Raw genomic sequence first — 26,621 nt, forward strand, 5'->3', positions numbered from 1 at the left:
CTTGAAAACAGAAACACTGGGAGGCACAATGGTTCACGTCAATGAGCAAAGACAGATGTATGTGCCGACTAGTGACTTGTCCAAAAATAATGTTGTGGTTCACATTCCAGCCGGTAGATGGCAGTAAAGCGCCCGAGTCTCGGTTGCAACGCGCTATTAAACAAATGAGCAGATGAAGTCGTTTCGGCTGCTGTGGGTTCTCGCTCACTGTCGCTGAACTCTTTATCCGGGCAACGTGGAGTCAAAATCCAGCGCACCGGCTTCTGGGACGAACACGTCACTCGCCGGGGACCTGCCACATATCGGCTAAAGCATTAGGCAGCGGTTAGCATGCGGCTGTCCCGGGACGTGTCATTTTTATCCTGAAAAGGGGGGACTATTTATTCTGGTAAGTGTGAAATCCTTTCAAGGCCCCGGACGTACAAGTTGTTGTGTTTGACGCTGACAAACGGGTCACTTTAGGTCACGTTAGACATCCACAAACCTCCGTGTCAGACGTCAGCGCGACGTCCTTCTTTGAACTAGTGGCGCTCCCCTGTCGTCTTTTCAATTGTTCCCAGTTTTAATTCGTTTTAAATCGCGCTATCCGCTCCCGGTACGTAGCGGTAATACGGCAGGCCGTCCCTCACATGGCCTCAGGAGTTCCCCTCCAAATGTAACGTCACGTGTTTTGATCTGTTGCGCTGAAAGCTGGCGATGACCACTGGGAAGGATGGGACGGAGCCGTGGAACCAGCCGAAGCGCCGAACTGCAGGAGACTGACGCGATCAATAGCAAGTAGAAGACAATCCACATCATGGGGAGGTTTGTTTTGCTTTCATTTGTATGGGGATTGTTTTCTCGCGAGGTCGTCGCACACCTGTGACAATTTTAGGCGTAACTGCTTTGCTCATACGTCTGCTTGGCAGGATCAGCTTTTCCTGCCTCTTCCCGGCCCCGTGGCACTTCAGCCTCTCGTCGCAGGCGCTTCCTCGGCTCCTGATCCCTTCCTTCAGACAGCTGCTCTTCCTCGGCCTGCTGCTCTGCCTCGTCGGGCTGCTCTACCTGCTGCTGGCCTCTGGAAAGGGGCACGTCAGCTGGATCAGAGAGGAAAATCACTTCCACAGGTTATACCGCTTAAAGCGTCTGCCCGGTGCTTCATGAACAACGAGCGATATTCTTTCTTCAATATTTCAATATTCTTTGTTTCTCTTGTCGTCCAAAAAAGGCACTTGGCCAAGGTGAACGACGTGGATGCGACAGATACGAGCAACCCCAACCTGAACTATGGCCTGGTGGTGGACTGTGGCAGCAGCGGCTCACGGGTATTCGTGTACTGTTGGCCCCGGCACAATGGCAATCCCCACGAACTTTTGGACATTCGGCAAATGAGAGATCAACACCGCAAGCCTGTAGTCATGAAGATCAAACCGGGTACGATACGCGCAATCCAATCAATCAATCAATCAATCAATACGGTATTTAGAGGAGATGACATGTTCATTATTCAACAATAAACAGTTTTTTTTTTTTTTAATAATCTTCAAATGATGAAATATAACAAATCCTTACATGTTAGCTTGTTATTTAGCCACTATAAAACAATATTCTGGTCTGTTTTTTTTCCCGCAGGAATCTCTGATTTGGCTAAAACACCCGAGAAAGCCAGTGATTATATCCATCCACTGCTCAGCTTTGCTGCCCAACACATTCCCAAAAACAAACACCAAGAAACACCCTTGTACATCCTGTGCACAGCCGGAATGAGAATCCTCCCCGAAAGGTACAGTATCTTTTATGATATAAACCTGCACAACTCCCAGGAGCCGCTCATGTATTTAGCAGCGAGAAATGTTCACACAGCGGCTTTAAACAACGCTGTCACTGCAAAGAAGAAGGTGTTAATGTTCTAAATGCCGTATATCTAATGAGGCAGTTTTATCTCAGTCAACAAGAAGCACTTCTTGAGGATCTGCGAACTGACATCCCAGTGCACTTCAACTTCCTCTTCTCTGACTCTCACGTGGAAGTGATATCTGGAAAACAGGAAGGTAAATTATAGGAGTATATAGAGGAATGAAAATCACTATGCTGAGCTAAAATGTATTGCATTGCAACTGATTTATTTAAATGCAAGCCTTTATCAAACGTCATGCATTAAAGCATATTTAATACTAATAATATAAAACATTGTTTTGATTTCCATCTGCACTGATGTTGAAATATTATCTCAACACTTTTCAGCCAAATTGGAAACAAATATTTACCCTTCGCAAGATTAAAAATGCTGGTAAAACTTTATAAATAAACTTTGTAATCTTTTTGCTTTAGGTGTCTATGCATGGATTGGAATAAACTTTGTTCTCGGAAGGTTTAACCATGTGCACAATGGTAAGGTCCCAAGCCAGTAGTGTTTCAACAGCTTTTGAAAAAGAAAATGGTTCTGTCTGCAAACAACAAAATGCAGTAACCTGACTCCTCCACCTTTCTCCTGCCAACCTTTCCAGATGGTGAAGCCGTAGTGGCGGTCCATGCCCCAGGCGGCGATCAGCAGGAGGCTCGGATGAGGAAAAGGACCGCCGGCGTCCTGGACATGGGCGGGGTCTCCACACAGATCGCATACGAAGTGCCCCAAACTGTAAGCTTTGCTTCTCCACAACAGGTTATTATTCCCAACCAATTCTGTTTTTGTGCTGTCTTAGGTTTTTGTCAATCACCCAATGTTCTTCTCCCTCCTTTCAACTTCTGTCATTCCCTGGTAACCCCCCCCCCCCCCCCCCCCTGTGTGCACCATTTTTGGCCCACGGAGAAGGTCTGCTCTCCATTCATCACTATTGAAGCGTACTGTAAGACTGCTGCATGAGTCCATGGAAGGATTTTTCTACTGAAAACATTGAGTCATATACGAGAGAATCAAAATATAATGGAGGTTGCTTGTGTTATTAGTGATTTACATACGTAAGCAGGTTTGGCCAACGCCAATAGCGCCTTTTTGTTCTCATTTCATCTCATTCAACAATATATAATATGTCTATGACCACATAAATGTTTGTACCTGTTCGTTATAATGTCTTTGTTAGTTTAAGGAGTCCATTTATTCAGCCTAATCCGCCAAGGTGAACACCTTGCCGATCCCCAGGAAAGGGCCTCGCTCACATACACAAATTCAGACACACTAATGAAGGTCTTCAGTGAGTCAGGTCTCCAAGTGCCAAACCAAATGTCACGTTTGGATGCATCAGTTGTAAATACAAAATAACACCAAACAAATGGATATTATTTTTTGGTCAGGGTTGAATTACTAGTGGAGTTTATTTAAAGGCCATAATGCTTTGTGAAAATACAGTGGGAACCTAATTGGCGTGTGTATATTTATTTAAAGAATATTAATTTTTGAAACGGTCAGCTATTTACTCAATTGCTTTTATTGTTTCAAATTATTTTCAGACTGCTATATACTGTACTACAATATAATATGGTACACTATTTCATATATAGCTGACTAGTTTCAAAATATAAGTAGCCTATGGCCTTAATTATTTTAAGATATTGTAAATAATCAAACATTTTGTAGTAATTTCTAGCCTGTAGGCTTGAAATCTTATTTTGTACAAATACGTTAGCAGTCAAATGTAAGTGTGCATTGATTCTTAAATAAGAACCTTGGTGAATGTAACTGCATAATGACTCATTCTATATTCCCCTCATCACATGATGCTTGATTTGAATTTTCAAATCATCCTGTCACATAGTTTCAGATTATGTTCTATGTTTTGAGGTACAATAAACTATATTTATTTTTATTAACTAATAATGTTATGAGGGTGTCATCTTTCCCAAACTGATTCTTTTCCCCCCAGGAGGAAGTTGCGAAGAACTTGCTGGCCGAGTTCAACTTGGGTTGCGATGCGCATCGCACCGAGCATGTTTATCGCGTTTATGTCTCCACCTTCCTGGGTTTTGGAGGGAATGCAGCACGGAAGAGATATGAGGAGAATGTCATCAGAAATACTGCCACTCGAAACAAGTGAGATCCACAGCCATCGCGCTTCTTTTTAATGTAGTGCAGTACAGCCTATTGTGTTTTTTTTGACTGTGTTACTGATTTCTCCAGGCTGTTAGGACTGCACACAGGTGAGACGGCAGAGTCCCCCCTCTTGGACCCGTGTCTACCTGCGGACCTGCTGGATGAAATTGGTCCATCGACGCAGAAGCTGCATCTGCGAGGCACCGGAGCCTTTGCCCAGTGCAGACAGATCCTGCAGCCGTTCCTCAACCGCACCAACGAGACCCTCACTTCCCTCAGCGGAATCTACCAGCCTGCCATCGATTACGCCAACAGCCAGTTCTACGGCTTCTCTGAGTTCTACTACTGCACGGAGGACGTGCTGCGCATTGGAGGGGATTATAACGCTTCCAAATACGCCCAGGCTGCCACGGTACACCCTTCATACCGATCATTAGGGAGCAACCGAGGTTAGGTTAGCCTTATTTATTGATAAACTCTCCTGATGTTGTTGTTTAACATTCACAGAGTTACTGCGCCACCCAGTGGAAGACTCTGAAGGAACGCTTTGACTCTGGCTTGTATGCCTCACACGCCGACCTTCACCGACTGAAGTAAGTCACACAGGATTATAGAAAGTGACAAACAGTCGCAGAAAGGAAAATATTGGTTTATCAATGATTTTGTTTTCATGCCTGCAGGTACCAGTGTTTTAAATCCGCATGGATGTATGAAGTGTTGCACTCAGGCTTCTCTTTCCCAGCTAATTATAAAAACCTGAAGACGGCCCTATTGGTCTATGATAAGGAGGTCCAGTGGACTCTTGGAGCTATTCTCTACAGAACACGGTTTCTGCCTTTGAGGTAAGATGGGTTTTCCCTCAGATTTAACCTGTTCTTCTCTACTGAGTCACTCTAATGATCATTATTAAGCTTGTCTTTAATGTCTGTGTAAGAATAATTGGCAAATATTCTGAGCTATCTTTGATAACCGCACAATCCATTTTAAATTTGAATCATGAGTGGAGAATTTAAATATTGATGGGTACCCAGCATCGGCTGGTTAAAGCACTAACGCTTACAGAGTCAGTGGCTTTCTACTGCATTTAACAGCAGGAAGTACAGTGAGCTAAAGCTGAGGAATATTACTGGTCTCTAGCACATTTTAATTGTGATTTAAAACTCTGCCAAAGCCAAAACCGGTATTTCCTCATTCTCCTGATCCTGGTGACTAGCAGATTGTTTTGATTCTTGTCACTATGCAACATGAACTGCACCCTCAACAACTGTTTGTTTCATGCAGTATTTCTTTGTTCAGAGTGGATCGAATATGTATTTTAGTTTTTTTTGTTTGATTTAGTTTTTTGCCTCTCCCAGGGACATCCCTCTGGAAAGCCTGAAAGGAGCGCATTCTCACTGGCGGCACAGCTTCTCCTTTGTCAACAACCACTACTTATTCCTGGCTTGTTTCTTCATCGTGTTGTTGTCTATTATGCTGTACCTGCTGCGGCTCCGTCGCATCCACCGGCGCAGCGCCCCTTCCTCTGTGCAGTGGTTGGAGGAGGGCCTCGGCTCCCCCCCGCTCCCTCTCGCCCTCTGAGTCGTCTGCAGCGTGAAGTCGTGAAAACGAATCTGACTTTCCAGAGCCGATCAAATGGTCTCTACTAGGCTGTCGGCTTGTTCAACTTGTTCTTTCGACCAGTTGGAGCAGAGATGTCTTTCAGAATTGGACATATGAGAAACATTTGAGTCTTCGGTCTGAGCCATGAAAATTTAAGTTATTTTGTTCAATGATAATGTCTGCCTTCTTTTTAGAATCCACATTCTTCCTCCAGCTGTATGTTTTTTTTTTATATAAGACCAACACAACTTTCAAACTTTGTTTGGAATCAGGTCTTCCACACTCATATTAAAATATAGTCTCTACTTTGAATTTCAGGAAGTGTGACATCTTGAACATTTCTTTCTTTATGCCTTTTTATGTTTATGATCACATCTTTCTTTTTAACGTTTTATAGCTGTTAGATGGTACAAGCACTCGCTCTTTCTCTAGGAACCGCAACTGCAATACGAATTATTATATTTGGCAGAAGGTGCACATGCGATGCTCTGCCCGGCTGGAATGTTGGTTTTCTGTCTCCCCCTCATGGTTATGCCTCAACAAGACGACCAGCCTTTAAGAGCCGTGCTAGTGCAATACGTGTCTGGTCACTGGCGGGGGGACTCCCCCAAACGTTTTCTTTTGTTAAGAGTCACGGTCTCTCTTGAAGCCCTGCTGGAAGTCTTTTGTCGGGTTATCTGGCTTTGAAGTTGGGTACCTTTCTGCATTTACTTATGTTGGACTTCATTCTCAGAAGCCGTCTTATCATTGCTGTGAGGGGATTGTGGAATGAGCGCACATGAACCATTATTTATATGAAAACGATCTATCTGGAAATGTTTGCACAGATGAATGTTGTCACATTACAAACCAGTGATAAAGTTTTATGGTATATTTGTGTGGCTGTTTTTATTTCATAAGGAAGAGATCAGACGAATAAAAGAGCGTCTTTCTTGCAGTGAAGCTGAAATCGGTTGTTCCAAAAGGAAAATCGTATCGTACTCCTCTACTAATGTACTTACAGATTCAACCTTAGTGTAAACTTGTTTGTACAAAAATGTTTAGTTAATTATTTACTTGTTCTGTTACGCATCCGAATTTAGACATATTGTTGATATCAAGTTGTATTGTGCAAATTAACTCGTAAGTTTGTCAAATAGTGTATGAAGATGAGGTGATGGTCACTAGACTACTACCTTTTGTACCATATAGCTATGTACCTTGCTCTAAATGCAGTTGCCCTATAGCATACAACCTGTAACACCTCTACTCAAACAAGTGGCTCTTTAAGATGCACGGCTCCTATAACGCTGAGTCATTGATATGTCACACCGCTCTGCCAACACGCCCACGATGACACTGGAGTCGGCTGTTTGTTTCAGCCAATGGTCACGTGGCATGGTTTTATACTTAATTTACTAATCAAATATTATGGCTACTCAATCGTTCACAAAATTCACAAAATGAAAAGTCAGGTCTGGTGTGTAAAAAGGTGGATTAAAAGAAAAACAATTCACCCCAAGTCCGTTAAATGAGCCGATTATCTGGGTGTCAGCTAAGCTACCAGTTTGAACGTGATAACTGTATCTCACTATCTCAGGCGCTTAAACTAAAGTGTGGATGGGTTCCTCCCCCGTTTGATGGGAGGAGGGAGGATGTGAGTTTGAAGTGAGTTTAAGAGGGTTATTGTTGAGAGGTTTCACTAGCTCTTATTCCTCATTTTAACTTTTTCAAATAAATACTTTTAATTCTTTGTACTTACTGTCTAGAATAGAAACAGTACAAAACAATCAATAGATAGACGTATTTCCTGTCTATGTTCTATTTTGCCTTAAAAATACAATGAATAATATTATTATTGTAGTGAGTTTCAGAAGGACTTTTAGCTCCCCCATGTGTATTTTGGAAGTTACTGAGCAAGTTTTTGAAATATGAGTTGATGAGATTGTAGCTACTGCACCTGATTAAATAATTAGACAATATATAAAGTAGTAGAAATGGGATCAACGAGGGCTTTAATTACATGCAAACATATTATTAATCTGACTCTAGGGAACAGGGCCTTTCTGCACAATGAGCACATAACAAATATCTACTCTCAATATTAATTTAATGTACTTGTGTAAAACTATGATGAGCAGCCTGGGGACATTAATATTAGTTATACTCACCCCTAATACGACCATTCAGTGCGAGGAAAGATTAACGACACGTTCTCATTAAATAGGGAAGCTGCACAATTTCTACACTACATAAATACAAACAGATGTCACATGATAAGAAGACCAAACCTACTAATCTATTCAAGAAGGACCACCGCGATATTGCACTTCTGTCTAACCCATTCAAAAACAGAGAGAAGCAGGGACGCACGGAAGCACAGGGAAGTGTCAGAGGAATCTACCACGGAAACTTTTCATTGGCCGACTCAAACCAAGAGCCCGCCTCATTGTCGAGTAAATGGAAAACGATTGGTCTACATTCGTGTTAGCCCCGCCTCTGGCAAGCGTACGTCACAACGGGCGCTGGAAGTCCCGTAAGTAGAGATGATGTTGTGGTTATCCATGCCGCCGACACCTCCCTGAGCGCGTTCTACCCGGTGCGGAGGACCGAGCGAGACGGAGAGAGCGCTCCCCCACGCATGGAGCTGAGCTCGGACCCGGTGGGGGCTTCCCTGGAGATGTCGCAGGTCAAAAGCAACGACGAGCCTTCGGACAGCGACTACGAGAGTTTGCCACCTCATGTCTCGGTGGCGACCCACATGACAGCGGGAGCCGTGGCCGGCGTGCTGGAGCACACGGTGATGTACCCCGTGGATTCTGTCAAGGTAACGTAACACGGAGGCGGCTCTCGCTCATTCCGTCACCACCACCCCCCCAACCTCCCCCACCCCCGCGGCTCTCCTTCACTGACCGCCCGCAGAGCGTTGTTCACTCCGCTGGTTGCTAACGAACATTAGCTAATACACGTCCAACCTGCCCCCTGTTAGCCTCGCTGTTAGCTCATTGAAGCAGGCTGCTCCGGCCAGTCACTACCCGTCATTACCTCTGAATCGCATCGGGACAGACAAACCGAACAAGTAGCTTTCGCTTTTATTTTAGTTTCTTTTCTGTTAACTCTGCCAACATGGCAAATTGACTGGAGGTCAAGAGTCACCTTAATGTACACATGTCACATTCAGCTCGGTCACACAAAAGTTCTCCTTAAGTGAATCGTGAGCTCGTCCGGCTGTGTTTGAAAAACCTTTTCGATGCCAACCTACTTATGACGTCATATACAATATATATATATATATATATATATATATATATATATATATATATATATATATTTGTAGTTCATGTCAGAATGGGTCATCTGTACCTTCCTGGGTCTATAGTGAACGTGAAGGTCAAGTACCTGGTTTGTCTGTAAATAATATGTCAAACTGCGTGAGATTATTCTTTTGTAACTACTCATTGATGCGTGGACCAAGAAAAGACATTTCACAGTGTCCCTGTTGAAATGTCCACTGCTTACACACGCAAATGCATGTGTGTAATTTCAGCATATTTACTTTTCTTGTTAAGACAAACTTTCTTTTAATGTCATCCATTAGGCTGAAATTAGTGAGGTGATACTCTGTAGATTTATAATTGTTGGACCAGACTTGGTAGAAATACAGTGGTTCACAATGACAGAAAGCCCTTTTAACTTCAGCACCATTTATGTGCTGCAAATTCTGTTAAAAGACAATTCTGTTAATCAATAAGTGCCTCCCTGAGGTTAAAGTTCATGTGCAGAAACTGAATTAAATGAATTGCTAGTTTGAAGATTGTTACAAATTTGGCTCGGGTCTGAAAACCAAATCTTTTATAAAGCGAACTTTGCACCTACAATCCTCCTCTTCTGCTCGGCTATTATTTTCTAACAATGTAGTGTTGTTCTGCCCGTTTGGCATCCTGCGCTAAACGACCATCTTGATGTGGCACATAGAAATTCATTAACACACTAGAAGGAAAAAAAACATCATAATATCCTCTTTTTTTTTTTCAGTCGGTCTTTCCAAAAAAGTGCCCCTATTTCACAAACCAGTGTTGCTGTTTCCTCTTCAGGTTTACACAGGCACCTTTCAGCTGGTTGCACATTTACTGTCAGTCTGTGTCTGGATCATGACTAATATGAGTTCAGTAAAGTAATGCAGAAAGAAAAGTCCCAGCCGGGGCTCTGAGTATCTTCTGCTAATGCAGGGAGGCGTCTTATCGCTGCCGTGCACGTTCAGAACCCGCCTGGCGCACTGAAGGGCGTATGCACGCTGCCGCTCTTCTGTTGCGACGATTAGCCAACCGACACAGACCCTGGACGGCCCAACGTGTAATGTAAATCCACGTAGGTGTGTCCTTTTCATTATATTTTGTTTAGCGGATCCTAACCTATGTGACTCATTTATACACAGACCGTGCTCGTGTTTAACACGAGTACCGTAGAACCCCGGTGGTAAATGTTAATTTGCAAGTAAATTATGAACAAAGGCAACATATTCTGTTGCAAACCTGACAATGATCTAATCTGTTTAAGTTGCATCCAAATGTGAACACACTTGATTCTTTAATCTCCCTGTTTTTGGTTCACTTTCCATTACCGCGCTCTTGTTTATTGACTTTGAATGATTTGTAAATTGTTTGGAAAAAGTTTGATTTGGACAAACAGATACTTGGATATTACAGACTTTCCTTCAATGTATCCACTTTGTCACAAATTGTTTTTACAGCCCCAAAAGTTCAATACTTTTATCAGTATTAGAGCGTTAAAAGTCTGGTAATGATACATACAGGTCAGGCCAATAGTCATTTTGTGGCTGTGAAGTGGACATCATTGGGCCTCATTCACCAGATGTTCTTAAGAACAAACGTGTGCTTAAGTGCCACAAAGATTCTGGCATTCCCATGTTTTCTTATTTGGGATTTGTTCTTCGGTTAGAGCTAATTTACGCCCACCCAAGAGCACTCGTACACACAATTGAGACCTGACATGTTTTTATTACTTTACACATAATGAAATATGTTTGTTTTAATAAATACACGCTACACTTGCACTTCTGCTCATTTGTTTCCTGCGCTTTGAATGGCCATGTTGTATGCTGTGTGTTAGGCCTGTATTCAGTAACTAGCCTTGCCTTCCATTCACATCCATTATGTTAGCGAGGAACCTTGCCATTCACAATTAAGTTTTTCTTTTTCTTTTGGAGTCGAGGCCTCCACCGTCTCTCCCACGTCTTTTTGGACATTTCTCTGAGTGTGCACGCGGCCATGCCGTCTAGTGCCCTTTTATGGGAATAAACGGGGCGTTAACCTTTGCTAAATAGGAGCAATGTGGGACGAGCTTTCAATTTACGACATATCGGGATTCATCATTCTAAGACTGCACCTGCGAACAATTCCGCTGTTTAGGAACACGTCACGAATCACACGTAAACTTTCTGAAGAACAAATGTAATGTAAGAAATAACCTGTGAAGATATTGGTAAATGAGGCCCGCCATTTTCTGGTGTTCAGTGTCAATGCAAGAACAAACATGCCACTGTTTTACATCCTTTCCCAGACCAACAGCTTTCCCACAAGTTTACACCTTACTGCAATTTACGTACATGTTCATACACATATGAGTATTCGGCTTTTGCTTCGTGTAGACGTACCTGTGCCTTTGGTCTTACTGGGATGAGATGTATTCATATAGTTACCACAGCCTGGTCCTGTGAATCAGTTTGAACTGCCTGTGGCTTTCTACTCGCCCACAATCATTTCCCCTTCAGACTATCTTGAGAGCAAACTGATAATGTAAGCAGTTAAACAATGGGACTTGTGGTGAATTTATTCAGTCATATAAACCGTACTACCAAGTTCATTGTGCCCCATCTACCAAAATCTTTATCAAACGGAAATGAAATAGATATTTTATTGTTTGGCCAAAGGACGGAAACCTGCTGAAGAAGATAGACGTAGCCGATCTCTTGAGGCAGCTCCATCTCTTTGCAGATAAAAACATGTTTTGTGGTGTCCAGATATCTTTGCACGGTTGAGTCAAACAAAGAGCTGCCAAAACCTCCCACACCAACCTCAGGGGGAAGACACACATCACTCAGTCAGGACCTCAGTGCTGCCAAGTGCACTTCACGTCAGAACAACGTGTCGGCACGAGGGGGAACAAACCGGTGCGCACTTTAAAGCCACTTCCAGTCACATTCACGCAGAGCCCTGGCTTTAGTTCTTTACCAAATGATGAATAGTGGTTTAAAAATCTCTTTATTCTTTCAGACGAGGATGCAGAGCCTGCAGCCAGAGCCCAATGCACAGTACAGGAGTGTGTACCAGGCGCTGAAAAGGATCATCCAGACGGAGGGGATGCTCAGACCGCTCAGGGGCCTCAACATCACCATGATTGGAGCGGGACCCGCACACGCGCTCTACTTTGCCTGCTACGAACGGGTCAAACATTCGCTGAGCGACGTCATTCAGAGTGGCGGCAACAGCCATTTAGCCAATGGTACGTGTTCAGATCACTTACTTGTCCCAGCGTCCACACAAGGCTAAGTGTCGTTTTTAATTCCATGTATTCTATACATAAGGAGTCGTAAAGCCATATTAAAAAATGGCAAACACAGTTCAGTGTATTGTAGTTGGGACCTTACAAAGTATGTTAATGTGCTTACAGGTGTGGCGGGTAGTGTGGCCACCGTTCTCCATGATGCAATCATGAACCCAGCTGAAGGTAAGAAAAGATGGTTCTTTCTTGAACTTTGAATGATTTCGATATCAATACTTTCTTCACCGACTGAAAGAAGTGTTATCTGTGCTTCCATTACCCCATATCAAAGATTCCCACCTTTGCACCGGACGACCCCTTCCTTCATTACAATCTACGAACACACACGTTTGTTTTGAGTGAATCTCACATCCAACGTCAACCGTAAATATTCGCTAAAGCCACATAATGTGGATTAATCCTCAGCAGATAATAGTATCCAGCAAAGGCCCTACTATTCTTCTGTAGTAGAACAGTTTGGTGCCACAGTCGGGGAGGGTCCCATAAACAAGTGGATGCATTGTTGGGTTTGTTTGCATGGGACACATTAGGAATTTCAAGGAATTAAAAAATCTAAAACAACCACAGCTGTCCCCTAAAATATCAGTGGACACTGCAATCAATTACCTCATTTAGCAAACGGGACTCTTCAAGATCATTACTTTGAAATTGGAAGTATAAATTGTAATGGAAGGCATATGAAATGATAAATCACGCTAACAGTGTTCCTTGTTTCCTTGGCTCAGTGGTAAAGCAGAGGATGCAAATGTACAACTCCCCGTACCGAGGGCTTTGGGACTGTCTCCAAACAGTAACCCGCAACGAGGGTTTTGGCGCCTTCTACCGCAGCTACAGCACGCAGCTGACCATGAATATCCCCTTCCAGGCCGTTCACTTCATCACCTACGAGCTGATGCAGGAACAGCTGAATCCTCACAGACTTTACCACCCCGGCAGCCACATTGTGTCGGGAGCGGCGGCGGGCGCCCTCTCCGCCGCCGTAACGACTCCCCTCGACGTCTGCAAAACTCTGCTCAACACGCAGGAGAACGTGGCGCTCAGCTCCGTGAACGTCAGCGGCCACTTGTCGGGAATGGCCAACGCCTTCAGGACGGTGTACCGGCTCGGCGGCCTGGCGGCCTTTTTCAAAGGGGCCCAGGCTCGGGTCATATACCAGATGCCCTCCACCGCCATCGCCTGGTCCGTGTACGAGTTCTTCAAGTACTTCCTGACTAAGCAGCGGCATGAACAGCAGGCGGCACCCGGGCCGAGGTAATGGAGAGTGGCTTTTGGAGCAAAACCGCGGAGGTGATTCCAAACCGGAGCGTCGGGATCTCGCTGTGTGACGTTTGAGGAAACGCGTCCGTCGTCGTCGTCTCGCAGGGAAGTCGTGGCGGTGAAGGAGGGGCTGTCCCTATTGTTCACTCACCTAAATCTGTGTGTGTTCACGTTAAGATGTTGCGCAACCAGGATTACGCAACAGAGGTTGCAATGCGTCAAAGGACAGTCACACAAGGAAGAGCCGGTCATCTTCCTCCTTCACCCTACAAACACTTTATTTTTAAACGTTGAGGCCGTGGAATGAAGTTGTCACGAAGGACGTGTATATATCTTGTGTGTTGGAGCTTTTTATTTATTTTGATATGCGTCAGGGGCTTCAATTTATTTTTTATTTTTTATGGACTTGGTGGAAACACAATGCCGTTTGTTTGTTTCTTTTTGTATTTACAGAAGAGAACACACACATTCAACAAATTCCTCATTTTTACTCCACAACAGCTGCGCTTTCCAAGTGCCTCATAAACATTAAACACCACTTCACCATGTTTGCCTGCTGCTTTTTGGAGTAGGAAATCCAATTTCCATGTTTACTTTTTCTAGCAAAGAGGTGTAGCAGAAGTGCTTTATTTTGAAATAAGATGACATGTTATAGGGGGTCTTTATGCCATAACTTTCTTAACTGAGTTTGGTATTGTCTATGCACCACACTGTCAAATGCCAGTAATCTGCACTCCTATTTTTGTTTTATATCAGTTTTCTTTAAATGCAAAGTACACTTTTCCTACTTAGAGACCCTCCTTCTCTCACCGTATCAAGGTCTGTAGGTGGTGATAGTCCAGCTATTTGCATTGTTAAAGTCGAACAAGGCTGTTACTTTCTGTGTCCCAACCATGCATTTGTACTGGTTTCTGTGTCATAATGACCTTGAACCTAAAGGTTGTTGATTATATATTAAATATGTTTGCAGTAGGAGTGAACATTTGAATGCAAACTCTGTGATCCAAAATGTGTCCATTGCAACTTTTCTTTTATTTTGAAACTGGGGGGCCACTTTGTTACCATGAGACCAGTTATTCCTTTTATTGTCACTCATCCTGTTGTAGTTTCACATTTCCTGTGTGCTCTTTGCTCTCTCCAACCTCTTGAATATTTTCCATTCAGTAGTCAAGAAATTCCTCCAGAAACTGATGTTATCCAGCGAGCAGTTAGATTTATTTGTTTTTAATCATGGAGTTTTTTTCCCTCCCTTTGGTAAAGTTCAGAGAGTTGGTCAGATTCCCGTGGTCTCACAAACCCTCAGATTCTTGTTGCTTGTAGAGTGTCACTATACCAAAGACATGCGCTGTATTCTATGCATCTTCCTTTTAACTGAAGTGTCATGCCATCCATTGCCGCGTTGTTTCCAACCAAAATAATCTTCGCTTAAATTCTAAATCCTCTAGACGCTTGAAGTCGGAAAAGTATTTTATGCCTCAGCGTTTCCATTTCCCCCCTTTGAAATATTTTATGGACGTCTTCAGTACTACAGGAAAAGGAAAACTGGTATGATGTTTGGAAAGGTATTTGGAAAGATTACATGATGATCTGTATTTAGTTTTTAAAAATGTTTTGCTTCCAACTATTTGGAAGCAAGAAACTGTTTCAACGTCAGTTGCACGAGTTGCTTTGGGCCTTACATGAATGGACGGGCTGTTTTCTCAGCTTGAATATAAAAGTGTCTCAATTAGCAGAGATTCACCGTGTTATTTTAAGTTTTCTCAGTTTGCTGCCTGCATTGTTTTTGTTTTGGTTGAGTCTACTGACAAAACTCAAGCAAGTTATATTTGTTTTGCATTATAATCATTGCTTTTCCTTCCTCTTTTATTTTTTTTTTAAAGTTGATTCATGGTAGTGAATTCAGATTTCCAAACTGTTTTACAATACTTTTGTCCTGTTCTTATAAAGTGTCAAATTGTTTCTAATAGATTGTTTTTTCACGTTTTAAAGCTGACCGGAGAGCTGATATTCTATGAGGGTTTCCATCGTGTAAATAGTTTTAATACGCACAAATCATTTTCAAGGAAGCTGGGATGTTTTTTGTTTTGAAAGATTGAGAAGATGATCATGCAAATATGAAATGATTGTGATAATGCTGCTGCATTATGTAACACTGGAGCTGAAATAAACATGCAAGTGAGGAATGCAGCGTTTTTGTGCTTTCTGCCTCTGGACCGAATCAGCATTTGTTTTAATATAATGTCTCCAAAGTTAAACAGAAATGAAAACCTTTCCATTTTTCTACCTAAACATGAAACAACACTTGGTCTAACTGCTGTTGAAATAAATTAGTCCTTATAAACACTACTATACAGTTTGAATTAGTACTCATTATCATAATGGAGACACATTTTAAGGTCAAATATTTAGGAATGTGCATCAACCTAATTTCTCTGGTGGGGAAAATGGTAAACTTGGATGATTTCGGGTTGATTGTTAATTCCGAGTCGTCGGTACACATGACCTATAAACCCTGTCGGAAAGAAGTCGTAGCTGAATTATTCCACTGTCCTTCTCAGTGCTATTAGCAGCAAAAGCAACAATCCACTCGCCTCCATTGTGCTTGGGAGGGTGAAAACATCACAAAGAACGACGTCTCAAAGCTAAAACTATCAACAAAGGTTAATAAATAAGCAAGTGAGAAAATGTGGTTGTTTTCTAATACAGTAGCAAGTGTCCTGCAGGAATCGTACATCTCCAGCAGAGGGCACTGTAATATCATTTACTGGTTGTTACTGCTGATACAGGTGACCGATCCTCTATCCAAGGTAGAGATGATGTTGGCTTGTGATGTTCAGATACACACGCCGATGTCATAATCAGTCCAATGCAGTCTTACAGTTACTGGTAGTCATCCTTCACCCATGAGAACAATACAGGATTAGATTCATACATTACATTTCAATCTGTGCCCATTGACTTTACACTGCCCACAGTAGCAATTCTAAACCTTTTCCCCCCGAGTTTCATTTATTCTGCTGTGTGCATGGAGGCGAATGTGCTATTTCCCATGTGTGCCCCTCATGCAGGGACATAAACATGTGGCAGATCTGATTCTTTATTGAGATGGAGACAGTGCAGCTTTATTCCAAACCAGCATGCCTCAGCACACGTACGCTTGCTGCGAGGTTGTTGTCCCTGATGTGTGTTTAGTTTTCTCCCTTGTCCGTGGGCAGGTTGTTTATCTGAAGTGCACAATAAATGTCCCTCTGAGCCCATCTCCTCTCTCTTTGTCATAATGCTGTAATCATTTTAATCTGAAGTAAACTGTCCCACTACTTTGTATCGTTATCCCTCAGACAGGAACCCTGGGAAATTCCTCTTCTCTCTCTGTCTGCCGTTCTTTTCTCCTGTTTCTCTCACAAACAGAAAAACACACACACACAGTTCACAGCCACTAAATCAATGTTAACCATCGGATAGGCAGCAGTGTATCTGCTTGTGGGAGAAGAAAGGCAGCTGCTCTACTGGTACCGTAACATGAGGGATTTAGTTACAATATCCGAGGAAGTTTACGAGTGTTCCCATGTGAAAAGATCAGGGCTGTTTTAAACGTCCTTATCAACTCCAACAATTTTGTCAGACAGTCACGGCATATTGGAGCAGTGACAAAGGCCGTCTTTGTGGTCGGGGTTCGGTTTTTCTCCGCATCTGTCGTGGAGATCTGCTTGTTTTTCAAAGCATCATTGGCCACCTTGAAGAGCACGACGCGGGTTCCACGACCACAAAAAAAGATGACATGCTGTGGAAACCTATTGGCATCCACTCCTCACTGCTTCTCATTATTTACCTGCCTAATCCAGTTAATCCAGGTGATACACAGACAGATTTAGAGACACTCCCTGAACCCGAGAGGGAAACCGTCGAGAGGATGTTGTTTTTAAGTCTTCTGCGTTTGTGAATCAACGTACCGTGTCCCCTTGAGCCTGTGGAAGTGCCGGTTTTACAATGGCAAGTGCGAGAAACAGCAGGTCCCGTAACCTTCAGCTTCACCCTTCAACAACCTCCATTATCTGATGAGTGGGTTCGTGAACGGCCTGAGACACTGAGAGACGTTGAGAGATACTGTCAGATTTTCAATGCCGTCAAAACAGATGCTATCTTCCCTCTTCATGTCTAATTACCTGTTTACTCCAAGGGCCGAGAATGATAAGAACTCACTAAGGGAAATCATTTAGATTGGCTTTTGCAACATAATCTGCAATCGCATATTTGAATAGTATGGAACAATTTGCGATCATATTCATTTCTAGATTGAAAGCTTTAGTGGACGAAAACATTTCCTCAGAGAGATTTCAGCGGCACAGAGGAGTAAACGCTTCCACAGAAAGGGATACGAAAAACAAGGATCATGAGGCGTGTTGCCGTATAGGTATGAGAATAATCCCCATGGGGGCAGAAACCTCACAAAGGCAGACAGGGTTCTGGCGTGAGATCTCCCAACGTCTCCTCCATCAATCCCATCTGTCCTCTGCTCACACTTTGGTTGTGTGACCACAAACGTAATCCCCTTAAATATTATTAAAGCCTCAAACCCTGCATACCACTTTATCAGCACTATACTTAACCAGCCTAGCATGCCGACCCGCATGAAGCTGTATTCACTTCTTTATGACACCTTGTTGCTATTCATCTTTTTATAACGACAGCTCCAGACAACTCATACACCGGCGTACAAAAAGCCTTTTTAGAGGAAATGATAGAAATCTCTTAATATAATCTCTATAAAATATTTAACATCCTTGTGTGCACTTTACAATTAGAAAATAAGTATTTCAGCAATTCTCCCCATAAATAAAGATAAAATGCATTTCGCGTAGCATGAGTATTTGCTCGTGCAGGACGGCTCACATACATGACGGGTGTCATTCAGAATCAGCTTTATTGGACATTTGACTCTTGGTTTCTTGGTCTCAACGTAAATTACAAGAAAATATAAAAAAGACAACAAGGACAAGAACAAAAAATAGAACAGATGTAAGTATAAACATTTAGCAACTTTATCAGTGATGGAGAGCTGGGAACGAGACCCATCAACACAAACACAGAGGCTGCGCTGCACGGTGCCTTCGTGATGTGGCTCCTACCTGCAGGTGGTCGATAGAACTAAAAGTAGAAAGTCCACGGGAACATTAAATGTCGCAATGCATGTAAAACTACATCAGCAATTGTCTGATAGATTATAGACTTTTATATGAGTTCATTCACTGCAACTCTGACAACCTTATTAATATTATTAACCTTTTGAAAGCCACAAGAACAACGTGTACATTTAAACATTTGGCCCGATAAACCCTCATAACCAACACTGGCCACTGATCATTTTCCCTTTTCAGATTTCCCACACTAACTTTAAATCAATGGTTTCAGACCACAAATGGTAAGTTCCAGTGTTCCATCAATTTACTTCATTCACAATATCACCAGCATCTCTATGCGGTCTTATCTTCTTACATAAATGTACTGTGTTGTCACAGTTTTACCACATGAGTCACTCACATTGTCAGTGTTACAGTACGACTGTCAATTCTCAGCTGCTTCACAGTTACCTACAGACCTTTCACCTACAGACCTTTACCTACCTGACCTTTACCTAATTGGTAAAAAATAAAACATTTGATACGCCAGTATTATAAGACAAAATGATGTCCAACTCGTCTTGAGACACATGAGGGGAACTTTGCGATTGTCTAAAACAAATGTACTGTACTGTTTAACACAGAGTTTTAAAGAAAGGTGAGTACAAAGATATGATGCGACAATGCAACTGACATCAGTGATCAAATGGTTGCTCATATTATTTACATTATCAAGACATTTGTCATTCTGTCATTCTTCTTAAAGCATACAAAATTATGGAATGTGTAAAAAAAATAATAATAATAATCATTGAAGATGGCGCACTAGTACTCATAACTCACAGGCTCAAAATAAATGCCAAAACAACAAATAATTAAAATTGACAAAGAATTGTGAACCTTGTATCGGGGAAATGAAAAGTAGGTCTATGATTATAAATCACAGTTTCATACATAATTTCCCTTTTACCATAACGTGGACCCCCAGGGCCCCCAGGGGTCCCACATGTAGGGCCTGCATCGGTAAGCTCCACAGAAGGAAGAGATCAGGGAGGACTGGACGAGCTCGTCTCTGAGAGCCAGTCCCTCGGCTTTGTACACGTCCTTACAGAACTCCGAGCTCTGCTGCTTCCGTTTGGTCTTGTACCTGCGGTTCTGAAACCAGATTTTCACCTGCGTCTCGGTTAGTCTCAAGTTGCTGGCCAGGTGAGCCCTCTCTGGGGCCGACAAGTATTTCTGGTGGTTAAATTTCTTCTCCAGTTCCAGCACCTGGAGGTGCGTGAACGCAGCTCTGGAGCGCTTCTGTTTCCCCGGGGATGAAGAACTTCTGGACTCTGAGGTGCCGGGACAGGAGGTGTCGAGGGACCCTATGAAGCACACATAAATCAAGTCATCAAGGGTTAGAAACAGGCAGCTTGGTGTAGTCTACACTCTGTGGAGAGGTCCGTGATTATAAAGGAAAACATCCACCACTGTGAAGAAAGCAAACCCTCGGAACAAACTATTTATTCCATTTAAACCTTTTAAATGTATATCTATTATTTATCTCCTAAAAACATTATTTTGAAAATAAAAGTCACATCCGCACAATCCATTGGGTGGTCTATTCACAACATTCCTGCTATTGAAAGCCTGCAGGATCTCACCTGTCTGCACTTCAAATGCTGTCCCCTGAGGGCAGAGGGGCTCTGACAAGTCCTCAGATCCTTCTCTCCACTGTGGACATCTTTCCATCTTCTGTGAGCAGCGCTTGCCATTAGATATCGTGCCGTCCTTAACGGAGAGGATGTCCTCTATGAGGAAGGAGGTCAGAGGTTTGACCGTGTCAGACATTTCCATCCGGTAATCCACAAATCAGGGGCCTCTCAGCGGCAGAGGGCTGCAGCGGGGGCCGTGGTTGAAGCAGTTTGTTTCCTCACACGCTCACACGGTCTGAATTTATACAAGAGAAGGGGCGGGTTTGAGGAGGCGGGCCAACTACTGCAGACAACTGTTTCGGTGACTTTCATTTGTTGCCTGTTACACTCAACTCGATGAGGCATTTCAAAAATTAAAGTATTGCACTATTTCACTTACACAAAAAATGCACTTTATTCTATACAACACACACATTTTGTCACACCTCTTCACCACAATTATGCATCACGGCAATTTTATATTAAATCTTGTGCACACTACTACATCTACTGAAACATTATCCGGACTAACTGAAGGTTAAAACGCTAACAAATAGCCGCATAACAGTATGTTCATAGAGACAAATAGTTCATCCAGGCAATAATGTTATTGGCAGATCAAATGGACAATCTCTCTCAAGATGAATGTGTTGTAGTCCTGCAGCTGCAGGGACGGCGCCGCAGGAGGCCGAGCTGCTCAGAGTGGGTGGTCGTACCTACTGGAGCACTAATGACTTCGACACATTTCGGCCGGCTCCTCAAACAGACTCGGCCGTCGCTTTCTGGCTGTTTATTTGTTGTTCTCCGTGGTTCAGCCTGACTTTCTCCTGAGAGAAGGAGACGTTTACTGGCGGTGTCCGCGCTCCTCCGGGAGTTCATGCTTAATTTGGAAATGCACGAGTGTAGGTTTGATAAACATGATCCCCTCCGTGGCCCCTGGCCGGCCCCCACACACCACACACCAAGCGGTCACAATGTCACCTTGATGAGTGCTTTCATTGTCACTACTTTAAATGAACAAAAGTGAAACAATTAAACATTCTTTCATATTCCCATCGTTTTTAAGTGTTGTGTAAACTTCTTTACGCGCAGCAGAAATATGAAGCCACATTGAATAATGTGGAGTAAAGTGCAACCTGTACTGTCTTGGGGATCATCAGTTTTAAATCTGCCGAGGTTCATCTTGAGCATCTCTGTCTTGTCAACACAGCATTAAGATCATGAGTATGATACGTTTCACCTTGAATTCTTTGTCTCCGACCGTCTGTCTGCAAATCTACGCTGAGCTTTGAGCTCAGAAACCTTTCTTCCTTCTGCCTGTAGGCACAGATATTCTTCGGCAATTAAAAAAAAAACGTTTGTCTGTTGTTTTATGGATTGTAAAACAAAAAAGGAAACAAAACAGGCTTCCAAATTTTGTCATGAGCGTACACAAAGCCAGAGTGTCCGTCATCCTCTGTCCTCATTCTGGGACAATGAGACGATTCACACGGTTGCTGTTGAAAACAGACACGTCCTTCCTTTTTATTGTCTGGTGAGCGTTCATTGCGCAGATATTTGTCTGCATAGTTGCGCATCATATGTGACACAGTAGAACCTCTGACCTTTGAGCCCGGGGAGGCATTTGTCTTCCACAGTACGAACTATGTGGTGACGATGTTTTTCTTTGAGCTACCGGAAGTCGTTGTACCATCAATCTTCTCTTGTGTCCCTGCTGCTTCTTTGTCTGAGATGACGAGTAGGGAGACTTTGTTGTAGCTGTTACATTTTGTTTAGTCACAGTGGCGTATTTTACTGTAACCCACACACCTGTGGCATTGCACAAGTTCTTCACTGCGTCTTTTGTATGGTGTAAAACATACATCGTCTGTTGCGACAGACCCATTTTAGATTTTAAAGGTATCACAGATCAACAGCATATAACAACAATCACAGTCCGACCGTCCACCACCACATATGGTCCATTTCCTGTCTGACAGCCTTTTTAATCTGTAAAAACTTTTATCTTTGCGTTGTACCTTCTCAAGATGTGTCCAAAAATTTGACTGGTACTATAGATGAATCTATACCTGCATATTCGTAGCCTATTTGTGTGAACTGATGTTTGGATAAACTCGTTTGACGTGAAATGGAAGTGGTGTAGGAGACCACCAGTAGAGGGCGCTTTAAAGCCAGACATCAAGTCCTCAGAGCAGCCGCCTCAGACTGCAGGGACAACCACACAATGAGCTGTTTGACCAGAGGGATTAGTTGGAAGACAGTCCCCTTTCTTACCGTCAATAGTTATCTTTCATCCTTGTGTAGCTCGTACCTATGTGGTGGTTGCAGGATGGATGTTTGGACAGAGGAGCTCTGATGAGTCATCTCAGCGCCGATCATAAACACCAGATTATCACACTGGGATTTTGGAGGCTATTGCACAGCAGAGACATATCTGCTTTCCTCCAGCTGACGTACCCACAGCACACGTTAAGGCCTTTTTGATTAAGCCATAGCACGTCTTTCACCGGTGGCGGAATCACGTCACCCTCTATTTAAACTGACCCTCATCCTCACAGTGTTTATTTGGGTATTCTGCTTTCATTCATCCCCCCCAGAGCGCACAAATGCACACACACACTGACCCAAACTATAGATATCACATAATAAAACCAAGTAAACCAATGACTTTTTCCCACTGAAAAACATAGATGTGGCAGCTTGATGTGACAACCGGTTCCTAGTCCTAAAGCAGTTAAATTTATTTAAGGTATTTTTAGGTTATTTTTGGGTAAATAAATATTGGATAAACTTAATCACATGTTAAAAACATGGATTTTGCAGAGAATACCCGACATTCGCGTAACTGCTGCCAACCCTTTCTTGCCTGACACACAGAGCGAGTGTGTGTGTGTGTGCGAGAGAGAGAGAGAGAGAGAGAGAGAGAGAGAGAGAGAGAGAGAGAGAGAGAGAGAGAGAGAGAGAGAGAGAGACTGATTATCTGATCTCTTAAAGTGTCTCTGGTCTCCTCTCTGTCTACAGCTTCCTCCTTATCTCTGCGGAGATGCTCTTTCAGCTCCTCTCTCCTCCCAGGAGTGTTTCTCATCTCAGGCCCTTTGGCTCAGAGTCCATTCAAAGTGACACACTCAATTCAGCCATTCACTACTTACCAGGTTATATTTACGGCAGTGAAGACATTGAAGCAGGCATTACAAACGCCAAATAAGCCAAATTGATGGTTGTATACATTGTAAACATCCGTGAAAAAAATAATAAACCTTGCATTATAAAACGTTTGATGTAAAAATACCACATAACTCAATCGTGGATTTCTTGCGTTGCTTTTATTCTCTTTTAGTCCGTATCACCAGAGGCTGCAGGGAGTTTTCCAGCCAATCAGCTGATACTCAGAACTACTTGTTGCGATGCAAGTATCTGCCGCGGCGCATCGGCGAGTGAGTGACAGGTCGGACTGGAACCGTTTCCCGTTTGATTGAAAGTTCGAAAAAGTTAAAGAGCCACTCTGTCTGCGGGTTTGTTTACCAAGCAGAGCTCCGGGACAGGACAAGCTCTCCGGCCTTATCAGCGAATTTGTGAATGGGACAATAATGAGCTCAGTTTGATAGAGCAGAGCAGCCTGTCAGGTCAAATGTCACTTCGTCCATTAGCTTTTTTTTGATGGCTCAGTTTGATAAAGCTCCGTTAGACGGCGGCTCCATAAGCGACCGACACGCGTCTGTAATGATGAACGCGGCTTTTGACGGGATGCGACACATTTTACAACTGGCGCATCCGACGGCGTCTATTTAGAGTTAAAACGTTAAAGGCGCATTTTCACGTCGGTGTTTGTAAAAAGCTCCAACCGGGACATGTAACTTGGCTTATATGAGCAAGAAAAAAAAGTTCTTTAAAATAAAAACAATATACAGATTTGTTTTGGGAATTATTTGGCATAACACGAACTTAACAACCATTATTATTATTATTATTATCGTTATTTATAATATATATATAAACTGTCAAATGTATGTAATCGAAGCCAGACATAAAAGACTGTTTCTAATAAAGACGCTACTCGTTAAGACACTGTGCGTTAACCATTCGGCGGATTTTTAATTTGTCTTTATAAGGAGAAAACTATAGATACAGTCCATACAAAATATAAAATACAGATGCAAACATTTGATGAAACAGCACCGAGTTCCTGCTCTAATCACCAGCCTCTCAGACCCTGTAACGAGGCCTGGAAATGTCCGTGGCTGAAGGGCCCCTCGCTGTTCCCCGTCAACTCGACCAGCTGCTTATTGGTCATCGGTGACGCGCTGTGGTAACCGCAGCCGTACGCGGCGCCGGTTCCGAACCCAAACACGGGGTTATAATGTCCCAGCGTCACACTGTAAGGCGCCGCCGAATGGGAACCCGCGCCGCAGAGCTTCCCGTCCCGCACCAGCACCGGCACCGGCACCCTCCTCGCCGCGGGCGGGTACCCCGCCAGCTCCAGGGACTTGTCCTGCCGTTGGCGCTTGCATTTGTACCTCCTGTTCTGGAACCATATTTTGACCTGCGTGGGGGAGAGTTCGAGCGCGCGGGCCAGGTGCTCTCTCTCCGGGGCGGACAGGTAGCGCTGCCGCGTGAAGCGCCTCTCCAGCTCGGACACTTGGGAATGGGAGAAGAGGACTCGGGGCTTCCTGCGCAGCCGGGCTCCGGTTCGGGGGGGTTCGTCACAGTCAGGTGAACTGTCAACGCCGCGTATCTCTGCACGGTGGAAAAGAGAAAAAGGGTCACGTGAAGCATGGAAGTTGTTCAATGAAACGAAATGTTATCTGTAAAATATTTGGCTTCTAAAATCAATATAGGCCTCGATACAAAATACGTAATGTAGAATATGTTGATGGGCTATTTTCTTTAAATTCATTCTGCAAAACTCAGTTATTTTAACAACCGTTTCTATATTGATATATTTTGACAGAAACAGTAAAAGGAAAAACGTTATACATTTTAAATATAATATAATTGGAAGAAGCAAGTTAAGTTTGGTTATTTTGACATTTTAAAGAAAGTTTCGAACTGTATTAAAACAAAGGTAAATTCGCAGTAGTTGTTTGTCCTCCTTTCACTTTAGCATTATTTAATTTTAGTTAAAGGACAATTTAATTGAGAACGCCTGTTTCCATTTCAACTGGATCAATTCTTACTGAGATTGTAATAAGTTCAACAATAACATCAGCTCACAGCCTCCTAATGAACCATTTCATCAAATTGGGATCAGTGGCAAAATCTTATTAAATATATGTACCTCCTCGTGTATTTCTGTTAACTGAAGATAGAATCTTCACACACGTTTTTTTCCCATCCAATGGAGAGATTTCAAGCATAAAGGAAAAGGTGACCCCGGGATCCCTGCGCTATCTCTGCCATCACGCGCACAAGGCCCCGTCGTGTCTTTCGGGCCTGAACCTGAGCGACCACGAGCACAGAACCGACTGATGATCATGCGTCCTCTCACCCTGCTCATCGATCTCCTCTTCTGCTGCCGAGGCGTCGTGAGTACCGAGCTTCTCCCGCGTGCCGGGCACGCACGGCTCAGGCGGACACTCCCAAACGTCCCTGGTCCTGGAGGCACCGCGCACGTGCTCGCAATTCATCGGAACCACTTGATCCGTCATCAGGAATTGATTTTCAAAGTCATGGTGGTGCTCCAGCTTCAAAATATCCTCGACGGAAAAAGGCGTCGTTGTCGTCGAAGTGCAGGGATGCATCCCGACCTTCTCGGCGGGCTGTGGAGCTCTTTGAGATCCTCTAAGGAACACTGCTGCTGCTGCTGCTGCTGCTGCCGGACGTTTCTCTCGACTGACTGATGAGTGAGGGGCATGGGGAGATTTTTATCATTCAAGGGTCCGGCTAAAGAGCGAGGTAGAGATACATCTGTCACCCCTCTCCAAAACATTGGCCAACACCCAGCCCCGCGCGCACTCCTTCTCTTCTCACCTTACAGGAACTCCTCACATCATTGATCCACCTCCTCATTCCATCCATCCTCGTGCATTGCATTACAATATTGGCTCGCAATTGAAGGTATACACTTAAAAAAAAACATTATTTTAAGTTGTAGGCTTGGAGAGTGGTGAAAAGTGTTACTGAAAACAAGAAGCTTCATTTATAAAATATATTTGAAAGAAATGTTCCCTTTTTATTCATTTGTAGACATTGATCAGGAGTCAGAGATTCTAATAAAACTCTTTTAATTTGTGGATAGAAATGTGTTTAAGAAAGGCGTTTTCACCATTGGAGACGAATAAGTGAAACTGTTCCACATTGATTAGCTTGAGTGTGTGTGTGTGTGTGTGTGGGAGGGGGGGGGGGGGGGGGGATTTATTCAGTATGCACCCAAACCACGCTTCTGGTCAGCCAAGTAAAGTCACTTAA

At 43.3% G+C, this 26,621-nt stretch overlaps 4 protein-coding genes across 6 annotated transcripts; 2 read left to right on the forward strand and 2 right to left on the reverse strand.

Moving 5' to 3' along the window:
- The first annotated feature begins 119 nt into the window (after positions 1-119).
- Positions 120-6,476, forward strand: entpd4 (ectonucleoside triphosphate diphosphohydrolase 4). Of its 2 annotated transcripts, none has more exons than XM_078086790.1 (13): positions 120-388; positions 691-804; positions 909-1,106; positions 1,208-1,413; positions 1,612-1,762; positions 1,927-2,030; positions 2,311-2,370; positions 2,487-2,641; positions 3,840-4,006; positions 4,094-4,418; positions 4,514-4,599; positions 4,687-4,848; positions 5,362-6,476. In XM_078086790.1, the coding sequence occupies exons 2-13, from the start codon at positions 797-799 to the stop codon at positions 5,582-5,584; spliced, it is 1,845 nt and encodes a 614-aa protein (XP_077942916.1). In that variant the 5' UTR covers positions 120-388; positions 691-796; the 3' UTR covers positions 5,585-6,476. The 2 variants fall into 2 exon arrangements, with proteins under 2 accessions (XP_077942916.1, XP_040051098.2); XM_040195164.2 differs by having other exon boundaries at positions 124-388; positions 2,487-2,617.
- Positions 6,477-7,915: 1,439 nt separating this feature from the next.
- Positions 7,916-15,606, forward strand: slc25a37 (solute carrier family 25 member 37). 2 transcript variants are annotated; one of them, XM_078086791.1, is made up of 5 exons: positions 8,123-8,411; positions 11,625-11,774; positions 11,878-12,106; positions 12,275-12,331; positions 12,892-15,606. In XM_078086791.1, the coding sequence occupies exons 3-5, from the start codon at positions 11,884-11,886 to the stop codon at positions 13,419-13,421; spliced, it is 810 nt and encodes a 269-aa protein (XP_077942917.1). In that variant the 5' UTR covers positions 8,123-8,411; positions 11,625-11,774; positions 11,878-11,883; the 3' UTR covers positions 13,422-15,606. The 2 variants fall into 2 exon arrangements, with proteins under 2 accessions (XP_040051099.2, XP_077942917.1); XM_040195165.2 differs by lacking the exon at positions 11,625-11,774 and having other exon boundaries at positions 7,916-8,411.
- Positions 15,607-18,325: 2,719 nt separating this feature from the next.
- On the reverse strand, positions 18,326-20,450 carry nkx3-1 (NK3 homeobox 1). Its single transcript, XM_040194592.2, has 2 exons — positions 20,187-20,450; positions 18,326-19,907 (listed from the first exon to the last, which is right to left on the reverse strand). The coding sequence occupies exons 1-2, from the start codon at positions 20,377-20,379 to the stop codon at positions 19,507-19,509; spliced, it is 594 nt and encodes a 197-aa protein (XP_040050526.2). The 5' UTR covers positions 20,380-20,450; the 3' UTR covers positions 18,326-19,506.
- Positions 20,451-24,125: 3,675 nt separating this feature from the next.
- On the reverse strand, positions 24,126-26,412 carry nkx2.7 (NK2 transcription factor related 7). The gene is made up of 2 exons (XM_040195420.2): positions 25,702-26,412; positions 24,126-24,950 (listed from the first exon to the last, which is right to left on the reverse strand). The coding sequence occupies exons 1-2, from the start codon at positions 25,952-25,954 to the stop codon at positions 24,409-24,411; spliced, it is 795 nt and encodes a 264-aa protein (XP_040051354.2). The 5' UTR covers positions 25,955-26,412; the 3' UTR covers positions 24,126-24,408.
- Positions 26,413-26,621: the final 209 nt, after the last annotated feature.

Source organism: Gasterosteus aculeatus, chromosome 13, assembly GCF_964276395.1.
Source record: "Gasterosteus aculeatus chromosome 13, fGasAcu3.hap1.1, whole genome shotgun sequence".
NCBI lineage: Eukaryota > Metazoa > Chordata > Actinopteri > Perciformes > Gasterosteidae > Gasterosteus > Gasterosteus aculeatus.